General features: G+C 44.4%; 2 protein-coding genes across 2 annotated transcripts in view; one reads left to right on the forward strand and one right to left on the reverse strand.

The window, feature by feature from the left end:
- Positions 1-9,895, forward strand: part of sytl3 (synaptotagmin-like 3) — a 25,744-nt gene extending 15,849 nt beyond the window's left edge. Inside the window, exons 11-15 of the mRNA XM_063222212.1 lie at positions 320-490; positions 2,679-2,781; positions 3,879-3,972; positions 5,198-5,430; positions 6,858-9,895. Coding sequence (XP_063078282.1) covers positions 320-490; positions 2,679-2,781; positions 3,879-3,972; positions 5,198-5,430; positions 6,858-6,949 — 693 coding nt within the window. The 3' untranslated portion in view covers positions 6,950-9,895. The remainder of the gene's footprint in view (positions 1-319; positions 491-2,678; positions 2,782-3,878; positions 3,973-5,197; positions 5,431-6,857) is intronic.
- Positions 9,896-11,086: 1,191 nt separating this feature from the next.
- ezrb (ezrin b) overlaps positions 11,087-12,690 on the reverse strand; it is a 94,646-nt gene continuing 93,042 nt past the window's right edge. The window contains exon 15 of the mRNA XM_063223762.1: positions 11,087-11,303. Coding sequence (XP_063079832.1) covers positions 11,139-11,303 — 165 coding nt within the window. The 3' untranslated portion in view covers positions 11,087-11,138. The remainder of the gene's footprint in view (positions 11,304-12,690) is intronic.

Genomic DNA, 12,690 nt, shown 5'->3' on the forward strand with positions numbered 1-12,690 from the left:
ACGTTTTGTTCGAATGGTCCCCTCTCAACAATCCATTCGACGAAAAGACCTGCACCCCACCACGCTAACACTCAACTCCACTCTCCTCCCTGCCACCCCATCTACACCTCCATCCTTCCATCCTCTCCTTCTGTCCCTCTCTCTCTCTCTTCTCTACCTCTACATCTACCATTCACCCTTCTCTCCTCCCTGCCTCCCCCTCTACCCTTCATTCCTTCCATCCTCCCATTCTTCTCCTATCCCCCCATTCCCCCTCCCTACCTACCAAATCTACCCTTCACCCCCCCATCTCCCGATTTCTTTTCCTCCTATCCCACAGTGTTCTATTGCCCCTGAGCTGCTGGCGTCGCGGTCGCTGCAGGCCTCGGTGTGGCACGCGGAGACCCTGAGGCGCAAGGTGTTCCTGGGGGAGGTGCTTATCCCGCTGGACCAATGGAGCTTCCAGGACGCCAGAACACAGGGCCTCACCTGGTACCCTCTCAGCCCCAAGGTAATCACACCACACAGGGCCTCACCTGGTACCCTCTCAGCCCCAAGGTAGAGTAGAGTAGAGTAGAGTAGAGTAGAGTAGAGTAGAGTAGAGTAGAGTAGAGTAGAGTAGAGTAGAGTAACCACAGAAATACACCAGCGGCGATCTGAGCGAGACGAGCGACGGAAGTAATTGACTTTGTATTGAGTCGAGAGACAAAAGCGATTCTGGAGACTAGAGCGATTTGCGCGACGAGCGCGACAGTTTGAAGTTGAAATCTTTTCAACTTTCTATGACGCGGTTCGGCGACAAGCCGCGACAGCCAATGACTGAATAGAGGTCAGTGACCACAGCCAATGGGAATGCTTGAATGCTTTGCCTTCTGCCTGTACGGACATACTCTAGTCTCCTCAATCGCTCGTATCGCTTGCTGCTGCACTCTGTCGCTTGAATCGCATCGCGCCTGGTCTATTCGCGCGGTAACATTTATTAATCCCGAAGGAAATTTAGGTGTCTAGTAACATACATACATAAAAAAAGGTAATCACAACTAGAAGGCCTCACCTGGTACCCTCTCAGCCCCAAGGTAATCACAGCACACAGGGCCTCACCTGGTACCCTCTCAGCCCCAAGGTAATCACAACTAGAGGGCCTCACCTGGTACCCTCTCAGCCCCAAGGTAATCACAACTAGAGGGCCTCACCTGGTACCCTCTCAGCCCCAAGGTAATCACACCACACAGGGCCTACTCAGCCCCAAGGTAATCACTAATCACACCACACAGGGCCTCACCTGGTACCCTCTCAGCCCCAAGGTAATCACACCACACAGGGCCTCACCTGGTACCCTCTCAGCCCCAAGGTAATCACACCACACAGGGCCTCACCTGGTACCCTCTCAGCCCCAAGGTAATCACAACTAGCTGCACACAGGGCCTCACCTGGTAGCCTCTCAGCCCCAAGGTAGTCACAACCAGCCTCTGCTGAAGGAGGGAAATGCCGCACACTCCTGAGTTGCATAAATGTGTTTTTAATGTGACAATGTTTCGGCCTGTCAGCCTTCCTCAGGTCACAAAGGCCGACAGGCCGAAACGTTGTCACATTAAAAACCTGTTTTTTGCAACTCGGGAGTGTGCGGTGCTTCTCTCCTCCTGCGAGTGTTTTACTGGTTGCCAGCATCTCCTTTTCTGGTGTGCGTTTTACACCTCCACTCAAGGACAACTAGCCTCGCGCGCCATCCTACAAAAGATTGGCTCCGTACTGTGCATGGTAGTGTTATGGGATGGATTATGCTGAAGGATAGAAGCAAAATCAAAGGCTACATATGCAAATTTTGATTATAACTGGTCTATGAAAACTCGTCTATATCGATAGTTAATAGTTTATGGGTTTTAAAGGGACACTGTGTGAGATTTTTAGTTGTTTATTTCCAGAATTCATGCTGCCCATTCACTGTTACTTTTTCATGAATATTTATCACCACCATGAAATTCTAAATATTCATTATGACTGGAAAAATTGCACTTTTCATACATGAAAAGAGGGATCTTCTCCATGGTCCGCCATTTTGAATTTCCAGAAATAGCCATTCTTAGCTGCAAAAATGACTCTACTTGGGCCATACTAGAAGATATTAGTTTATTACTTAGTAAACTATCATGACAAGGTCAAATTTGGCAATTATAGGCGACACAGTTTCAATGAGCAGCATAGTTGCAGTACCTTTTTTTGACCATTTCAGTGTCCCTTTAAGGATACTTTTACTTTATTAAAACAGTTTTACACTCTTTGTATAATGTATAAAAATTGATTGAAAAAAAACAAACAAACAAAAAAAAAGAAATAAAAATAAAGAGATGAAGAGAAAAACAAAACAATTTACAGTAACCACAAATACCAAATACTAAATACCAAATTCTCGCTGGCAATAGAGCAGACAGCTTCCTCGTTCATACCCATAACATGTACACATATAATGAGTTGCATTTTAAAACTTTTTTTTTTTCAAAGGTTTTATCTTCATACTGTGCATTGTTCCTCCAGTGCAATGCCTTGCAATTACTTGAAAAAAACTTCATTACCATAGTACTACACTACTACAATAAAACACAATACAAAATACAAATACAAAGCCTTGTCATTGTCATTACATACATTAAGGTTTAATAATAGACGCCTTTTTTGATTTTCTGTGTTTCTCCTGCAATTAGACGGAGAGGCCACTGAGGGGCGGTGTGGAGCCGGTTGTGGGAGAGCTGCTGGTCAAAGTGAGGTTCTCCTCTCTCACTCAGATCTGTAAGATGAACAACAATGGTGAGACACAGTACACCACTGAAACTAGCATGAGTGCTATTTCAATAATGAGAACTAACACTGTCAAACCACCACAGTTTTGTTTCTCTTAACCACATCCTATTTCATCTAGTAGTAATAATGTACAAAGTTTAAACGGTGGAGGAGCTAAAGATGCTTAGGGTATTTTATGCAAGCTGCGACAAATGCATCTATCCTTTATGGAAGACTCTTGGACTAAGCATTTGTTTACATTTACATTTTTTTTACACATTCACAACTATTAAACTGAATTGATGGGCTGTGCACCCAATTTCCCCATCATAAATAACATTTTAGTGGGACTTTGGCCATGATCTGTGTATTCATGATATTAGCATCTTGCCACCAGGCAAGGCAGGCAGCCGCTTGGGGCCCCCAAGCCTCTCTAGATAGTGAATAACAGCCCACACTTTACCACAGTAGTGGCGATTTTGGTTCAAATGTTCATTCTTTTGCATTTTCGCTTGGGGCCCAATCTGACCCTAGAATCGCCTCTGAATATTAGTGTGTGTGAATGTGAGATGACAGAGAGTACAACACACTGTATTACTGTAGCTTTGTAACTCTGTCGTCTCACATTAATTCTTGGCTCATGCTTACCTCCTGCCAAGTTTCAATTCAGAGACCCAATCTAGAGTACTTGCCAGACAGTGGACCCCTGGTTTTGTTTATCCTCTGGGGTACAGTACAGCCCACAGTAAATTGTGTGCCTGTGTAATCCTCTGTGTCTACAGGTATGTAATGTAATGTAATGTAATGTAATGTAATAGAGTAATCCTCTGTGTCTACAGGTATGTAATGTAATGTAATGTAACGCAATAGTGTAATCCTCTGTGTCTACAGGTATGTAATGTAATGTAATGTAACGCAATAGTGTAATCCTCTGTGTCTACAGGCATGTAATGTAATGTAATAGAGTAATCCCCTCTGTGTCTACAGGCATGTACTGTACTGTAATGTAATGTAATAGTGTAATCCTCTGTGTCTACAGGTATGTAATGTAATGTAATGTAATGTGTCTGCAGGTATGTAATGTAATGTAATGTAATATAGAGTAATCCTCTCTGTGTCTGCAGGCATGGGCCCGTATGAAGTTGGCCAGCTCACGGTTCTCATCACTGCAGTCCAGAAGCTGTCCAGCCCCAAGCCCACCTCCGTCTTTATTAAGGGGTGAGTGGTACATTGAACACGCCTGGCGACGCCATCCTATGTACACCACCCAAAGATTTTGGCTACGCACATCGTCTGGCAAAAGCCTCGAGCTCGGTTCTCTCAGTGTTTAGCCAATCAACAAACAGTTGAGAGTGGTGACGCAGAGCTCACCCGCGAAATCCGTTACTTATTGGTTAAGATTCACACTTTTGTTTTGTTATTTGCATGCTTTTGTAACGGTATATCGTAACAGGCATGCAGATAAAGCACAATATGGGTTTTAATTTGAGTTCGGAACTCCAATTATTTTAAATGGCATTATAAGATCGGACCATCTCCCACCCTTCACGGAGACGGATTCCTCATGGCTTTTGCCAGACTGATTGACGAAGTCAACAGTCGGCTTTTCGCCCAGGCTAACATTGAACACAAGTGCTCAAAGTAAAAGTAGAGAGTGGAGAAGTTCATGGTTCCACCAGTGGAAAGCTGTGATAGTTACTGAAAAAACTACCATACTACTAGCCTGATAAACCAGACTAAATGTGGATGTCTAATTTACCACCCGTAGACAAAACATTTTGCCGTCCAGCGGGTGGCGCTGTTTCACCAGGCTACCATACTACCATAGTACTACTACACTACTATGACAGTACACAAGGCCTTCAGTAATACATTACGACTTGGTCATTGCCATTCAGTTAACAGCTCATTTATAACAGGGTCCGTGTTTTACTGGTATAATAGTAGTTTATAATAGTTTATAAGCCAGGCTCATTAGTGCTCTAATGGGTTACTAAGACCTTTACACGATCCTTACCCGCATCTCTCTCTCCACTTGTTTTCTGTCTCTTCACTGTCCTGTCGAAAATAAAGGCAAAAAGCCCTAAAAATATATATTTTCAAAACTTTAAAGGCCAATCTTTAGGTCCACAGCTTCCTCGGTGGTGCAGAGCTGGACTATACTTTTCGTGCCCCATTTGGATTGTCACTTTGGATAATACAATTGGATAATTTAAATAAAGCTTGGATAATTAAATCATCTCTTAAATTAAATGAAGTGAGTATGTCAATGCTCTCCCATACTTCCAGTCAAAGTGAGGATGCAACGTAATTGGGGGGTTCGAGTGGGGGTGGGGGATGGGAGGGGGGGTTCGAACGAACCCCTCGAACACCCCCTGGCTACGGGCCTGATACTACATCCTCATCCTCATCCCCCCTCCACCTCCCTCCCCACCCCCCACAGGTGTCTAATTCTGCCAGGTGAGCGTGAGCTGGTGCAGAGGACCGCGGTGGTGAAACAGGCCCCCGGTGGCAGGAGCGCCCCCCAGGAGTGGCCTCTCCAGCTGCAGCTGGTGTTCAGCAGAGTGACCCCCCACGAGCTGCACGACGCGCTGCTGATGCTAGGGCTCTGGGAGCACCCCGCCCTCGGGCTGTCCGACCGCCTCATGGGCACCGCCACCGTCAACGCAGGCGAAGGTGAGTCACTGGCCTCATTTACATCAGACACTTCATTCAGAATTAACTGAATTACATTAATGAACTAATTAATACGGGTCAATGGTAAGAGCGCTGGACTTAAGATCATAGGATTGCAGATTAAAATCTCGCCCTAACTAATCCATGGCTCTACCTAACTAATCCTTAAGCAAGGCACCTAACCTCACATATTGCTCCAGGGACTGTAGCCAATACCCTATACCTGAACAACTGTAAGTCGCTTTGAAATGTACTAAGTGTAATAAAATTCCCTGTGTCCGTACATGTTTTCAATTCCGAATTAATCCATTTATTAAGAATTAAATAGTTCAGTCGCGTTTACATTTAATTCTAAATGGTGAAGTGTTTACATGATGCTTTCAAACGTAGCCCCATAATGCATGCCGTAGCACCATACATGTACCTCTACTTTTACTGCACTCTGATCTCTGGTTGATGGTCAAGATTTGTTAAAGGTGCAGGACAAGGGTGACTGTAGTTTTCAGAGTGAAGAGTCTGCACACTTAAAATCCTTTTTTTAACTATTATTTCATGGAAAGCTATGACATAATAATAATAATAATAATAATAATAATATAAAAAAGGATTTTAAGTGTGCGGTCTCCTCACTCTGAAAAGCACACCTCTGATCTTTGGCCACTGTGTGGTCCATATTCTAGCCCTGGGTGTGAGCTGGCTGGCTGGCTGGGCAGTCTTTATGTAGTCCGCATGGTTGGGAATAGGAGAGGCCAGTCTACCCATGTTTACCAAGAGGGAAGGGTGGCAGGAAAGGGATGGGAAACTAGTTACTGGAGCCCATACGAGAGAGAGAGAGAGAGAGAGAGAGAGAGAGAGAGAGAGAGAGAGAGAGAGAGAGAGAGAGAGAGAGAGAGAGAGAGAGAGAGAGAGAGAGAGAGAGAGAGAGAGAGAGAGAGAGAGAGAGAGTGTGTGTGTGTGTGTGTGTGTGTGTGTGTGTGTGTGTGTGTGTGTGTGTGTGTGTGTGTGTGTGTGTGTGTGTGTGTGTGTGTGTGTGTGTGTGTGTGTGTGTGTGTGTGTGTGTCAGGCCCCTGAATTGTAAAGGGAAATCGTGGAGATCATTAGGCTGTAAAAAATGCCTGTTTTTTTTTGCTATGTAAATACACAATGACCATAAGAGTGTATTGTGGTGAACATGTGCAAAGTAACTGATAGAGGCAAGAAAGAAACGGGAGAGACCGAGTGGAGGATAACAATAATGACAGAAAAAAGATGTAGCAGCAGTAATAAAAGACAGTAGTTAAGAGTAGTTCAGCATCTACAACGGCACTGAAGAGTGACCTGTGATGTTTTTTTTTCTCTTCTCAGAGAAACAACTAACTTGTTGTTTTAATGTCTGTGCCTCTTTCGTTTTTTTTCACTCTGCTCTTTCCCTAACATCTGTGCTGAAGGGTTGTCGTGGAAACCGTTACAACAGTCACCGAATGTGTGGCACAGCCTCAGCCTTCCTCTCCGCGCCAACGTAAACAGCAGGAAACCATGACAACTCCGCCGTAGCGCTGGAGAGGGAACCAAATGAGAAGGCCAGGCAGGAGAAATGTCTCCCTCCGTAATTCCACTCCATATAGTTGATCTCTTAACTCTGCGCCCACAGTATTTTTGTACACACAGCAATTTCTCATAGCCCGCCGTTTTGTATACGCAGGGGTGATAGTGAAAAAAAATTCTGAGACTGAACTTTTTTCCCTGCTCTAACGACGACGACAAGATACTGCATAGTGACATAACGTAGGCCTATTTTGACACATTATTCAAACATTTAATAGCCTGTGTATGATCATTATTCAAGCCTGATAGTAGAAGAAAACCCTGAACCTGTAACACTTTCTGAGATATGAATAACCTAATGGCTAATTATTATCAATGTTTTTATTTTTGCAAACTCTGTCAAGCCTGAAATCAGGCATGGAGCCTGAATACTATCAGCCCTGTATACGTGTACACAAACCCACTTCATATGTTATGTCATTACACATCTATCATGGGCAAGAATCGCGCAAGGTCAAGGCTATGGTACTGAAGCAGCACTTATCCTGCAACCAAGTCATTGGTGGAGAAAATGCTTACAGAGATGAAATCTGTCCTTAGTTTGTGCACATAACATTTGGGACCAATATCACCTACTTGTATGTAGTATGTAGCTCTGGATCCATATGACTGTGTTGATCCATGTATTCATTTGGACTGAAAATATACTGTATATGAATCAAATGTTTCATCATGTTAACTGTACAACCGGATGTTTGCATATCCGAGTCTGTTGTGATGGTTAGTGTGCTTATTTATTTCTTAACTTATGAACTTGTGTATATTAAGATCTTTGTAAAAAAAATAATGTACAAATGTGGAAAAAAACATTGTGTGGAACTCAGTAGGGCTTGATAGTGACACAATGCAACAAAAAAAACACAACTGATATGTAATCATTTGAGATTTTTTTTATTGCCAATAAAGTAGAACAACTTTTTAAAATAAAAAATAAAATTCCAGTTTGAATACATGACATGACTATGACGTATGACAGATGGTCAGCAATGACGACCACAGCATCCCAATGTGTGTGTGATGGTCGGAGGATGGAGAAGCTACAATTTCGACATGCTACACAGCCCTTAGCCCCTGCGCTTCAGGGAACAGTTTCTCGTGGCACAAATGACACCAAAGAAGGCCACTCACTGGCACTGGCCCGGGGACATTTTTTACCTTCACACTTTGCCCTTCAACGCAACACAAAAATCGGCCATCAACAAAAGCTTCTAGATCCCAGACGCTTAACAAAATGATTGACAGACCCGTGAACAGTTTTAAGACACTGTTCGGGGGAACAGTTACACTCATTTCCCTGTCTGCTCCTGGTGCTCACGACTTAAAAAGTCTTTCTTAACTGTTACCTGATACCATATCAGCCACTCTTGCACAATCGCTCTGGAAACAGTTTTACATCCCATTCTGTCCGTCCTAGGACATATGAAGTGAAAAACCACTGACAGAACAGTTCCTCCATACTTCCCTTCATGATTGACAGTGAGCAACCTAACCTGCACTGGAAACAGTTCTCTTCCATAATCCCTACAACACAGCTCTTCCAAGATACTGTCCTAAACCACTGCAGAGTGAGCAGCATCGTGCCTGTATATATATATATATATGCACGTAAAAACTGTAAGCCTTTTTAGAAAAAAAAACAGTACATTCAGGTTTTAGTTCATCGAAATTAGACTGATGTAGGGGTTTGTGAAAGGCCTAGACTGACTGGCTGGCTGGCTGGCTGGGGGCTTTCTCTCTGAACTCTGAAAAGTCTGTCTGACTGAGCTACACTCTACTACACTCACTACAACAGAGGTGGTCAAACGACACTGAGCAAAAACAGACCTCGGTCATCAGAGGGCTGCCAGAGTAGATAAGCCTGGAGCTCTTGTTCTGCTTCTTGTAAGCGGACAGGAAGAGCCACGGAGAGGAAAGCCAGCCGTTTATCTTTCTTATCTTTCCATCTGAGATGAGATGAGGGGGAGAGGTAAGGTGGGCAGGGCCTACAGCTCCGCCTCCACATCTGAGATGAGAGGGGATAGGTGAAGTGGGCAGGGCCTACAGCTCCGCCTCCACATCTGAGATGAGAGGGGATAGGTGAAGTGGGCAGGGCCTACAGCTCCGCCTCCACATCTGAGATGAGAGGGGATAGGTGAAGGGGGCAGGGCCTATAGCTCCGCCTCCACATCTGAGATGAGAGGGGATAGGTGAAGGGGGCAGGGTCTACAGCTCCACCTCCACATCTGAGATGAGAGGGGATAGGTGAAGTGGGCAGGGCCTACAGCTCCGCCTCCACATCTGAGATGAGAGGAGATAGGTGAAGTGGGCAGGACCTATAGCTCCGCCTCCACATCTGAGATGACATATGGGGGATTGGTGAAGTGGGCAGGGCCTATAGCTCCGCCTTCACCTGCTAAAAAAAAGTCCCTCCAATAGAAAAGAAGATGACAGCGTCAATCAGTACCTAGAGTAAGATAGATCTCTCCACCTGTCATTCCAGTTAAATGCAGCTTAAGCACTGTCTAACGTAAAAAATAAAACATCATAATATACAAAAAGAAAACAATTTCTCTCTTAATTTAGTGATCTTAGATATCATATGGAGCATGAAAGCAAAAAAAAAAAAAACTGTAAACTAGCCATTGTAAATCTATTGTATTTTTTTTGGTCAATATAGAACCTTTGAGGATATTATAACTGGCAATGCTCATTAGAAGAATAACAAAAATATACAAACCAAAATGAAGACACCCTTCCTGCGAGTAGAGTACAGTACATGACCCATACGTAGCATAAATACTTCAGAACTAAGACTGATTTCGTGTTCCAACTAAAGCGAGTTTTGAACATAAAATAGAAGTGTTCAAATTATAATGTGGAAAAATAAAGACAAAAAAATAAACCAAAAACATACACTTTTTACCTTCCTTTCAGCAAATAAACAAGTTTAGGTTCTTATACTGTAATTCCCCTTTCTGAGTGGTCCTTTCAAAGCAATCAGGAAGCCAGGAAATGGATAAATATAAAATAAAAGTCAATAAATGTCTCTTTGTTTGCCCTCTTAGCATCCCCCATTTAAAAAAAACAAAAACAAAACAAAAACAAAAACAGAAATAAATACCAGACAGAGACCATGCTCAGATTGCGATACTTCATTTTTCCCTTTAAATGCTTCTATTCCTTACCATCACTTGTCTAAGTCCCTCTACTGCAAACTTAAAAGTGAAACAAAATGGCAATTTTGGTATCAATGAGGACAGACTCGGGTCACTGCGAGACACAGGTACTTCATTTCAGACTAAGAGCGAGAGGATGTACAATAGAAAAAAGAACAGGCGTTTTTTGGCACTGGGTAATTTCAATGAAGTGGTGTGTGTCTGTGTGTGTGTGTGTGTGTGTGTGTGTGTGTCTGTGTCTGTGTGTGTGTCTGTGTGTGTGTGTGTGTGTGTGTCTGTGTCTGTGTGTCTGTGTGATCAAAGAGCAGCGCTACAAAAGTTTAGCACAAAAGCGGGGTGGCCTGCCCTCGTGGCATTAGTGGTGTAACAAGAAGTGGTGAATGATCGTACAAATGCAGAGGGCATGCGTACAGTGTGCTTGGCTGCGGCACTCGCGCATGTGTATGTGTGCACGCGCGCATGTGTGTGTGTGTGTGTGTGTGTGTGTGTGTGTAAGCACACAGGAATGGACATGAAATCTTGTGTTCCTGCCAAAAAGTGCCTCAAATTACAATCCTGTGTGTGCGTGTGCGTGTGTGTGTGTAAGTATGTACTTCTGTTGGACAAAATCTACAGCATGTCTGGCAGTGACCACTCAGAAAGGGTATGGCATGGAGATGGGAGGTGGGAGATGGGAGATGGGAGATGGGAGGTGGGAGGTGGGAGATGGGAGATGGGAGTGTGCTGGAATAGTCCTGAACCCCTGGGAGCGAGGGGCAGGGGGAACTTTTTAAGGGTTTTTTGGGGGGTGGGGGTGATGGGGGGGGGGGGTGCGCTATATGGGGCGTTAATAAGGTTAAAGGGAGGAGGGGGGGCTAAAATGGGGGGTCTATAAGGAGGGTGTTTGTGTGTGTGTGTGGGGGGGGTAATTATAAGGAAGGGGGGCTAAAGGGGTGGTGGGGGTGGTTTTTTTTTTGGGGGGGGGGTGCTTTATAAGGCCTCAAACTCGTCGATGCGCTGCTTGGTGTTGCCCTGCCTGATCTGCCGCAGCGTCTTGTACTTGTCTCGGCCCGCGCGCACGTTCTCCGTGTGCAGGATGTCGTTCTGCGTCTTCTTGGTGTCGTCACGAGCCTGCGCCAGCTCCGAGGTCAGCGCCTGATGGAGGGATAGAGAGATGGAGAGAGAGAGGGGGGGGGAGGTGGAGATAGGGAGGATGAGAAATGGGGAAAGCACAGAGAGAGGAGATAGAAAGAGAGAGAGAGAGAGAGAGAGAAAGTAAGTGAGGGAGAGCAGAGAGTGTCAGAGAGAGAGAGAGAGAGAGAGAGAGAGAGAGAGAGAGAGAGAGAGAGAGAGAGAGAGAGTAAGTGAGGGAGAGAAGAGAGTGTCAGAGAGAGAGAGAGAGAGAGAGAGAGAGAGAGAGAGAGAGAAAAGAAATGGAAGAATAAAAAAACAAAGGAGAGTGTTGTCAATGCAAGGCTGTCATTTCCTGGAAGAGAAGTTTGGCACTGATGATGGTCTGAAGGACACAAAACGCTTTGCACTTCACTGGGTAGCACCTTCTTTATTTTCCTTATGCATTATTATTATTATTATATTATTATATTTCACTTAGCTGACGCTTTCATTTTATTCAAAGCGACTTACAGTTATTATTTGTCAGGGTATTGGTTACAGTCCCTGGAGCAATGTGGGGTTAGGTGCCTTGCTCAAGGGCACTTCAGCCATGGATGGAGATGTAGGGAGAGGTCAGGGGGGATTCGAACCTGCAACCCCTAGATTGAAAGACCAACTCTCTAACCACTAGGCCACGGCTGCCCCATATAATCATTTATGCATCGGCATCAGTGGTGTGCTTCATTGGATTACTTTGTGGAACCAACGCACCCTCCCGGCTACAAACATAAAGGCGCGACACCCCTTTGGAGTGAATTCACTGGACCAGAGGGTCAACACACCACCAGCGGTGAGTCAGGTGACTGTTATGCGTTGCAGTCAAGTCAAGCAATAGTGCTGCATTGTATTGTACTTGGTGATTCCTCTTTCGAGAGAATCTACTAGACTAATGCTTGAACTGGCCTTGCCCCAGGGCAGACTCTTGACATGACGTTTAGTTTAGTTTAGTTTGTGTGTGTGTGTGTGTGTGTGTGTGTGTGTTTGTGTGTGTGTGTGTGTGTGCTCGTTATTTACTCTATATATAAAAAAAAAAACTAACCCCTCTTTGCAACTGCACTTGTTGTTCTGTATATCTCCTGTGCACTTTGTATTTGCTTGTGATGCTGGCTTGATTATGTCCTCTTTTGAAAGTCGCTTTGGTTATAAAGCGTCTGCCAAATGCAATGTAATGTAATGTAATAATGTAATGTAATGTGACTACTTTTCACCAAAAGAAAATAGAATGAAATGTGAGGCTGACAAATCATATGAAACTAGGCCAGTGCGTTCTTCCTGTTGCAATGTGGCACGACTCTTGATGTAGAGATGGGTGATGTCATGCCTTTTGTCACAGGTAAGGCGCGTCACACGAAAACATACCAGGTGTGAA

Source organism: Engraulis encrasicolus, chromosome 18 (genome assembly GCF_034702125.1).
Source record: "Engraulis encrasicolus isolate BLACKSEA-1 chromosome 18, IST_EnEncr_1.0, whole genome shotgun sequence".
Taxonomy (NCBI): Eukaryota; Metazoa; Chordata; class Actinopteri; order Clupeiformes; family Engraulidae; genus Engraulis; species Engraulis encrasicolus.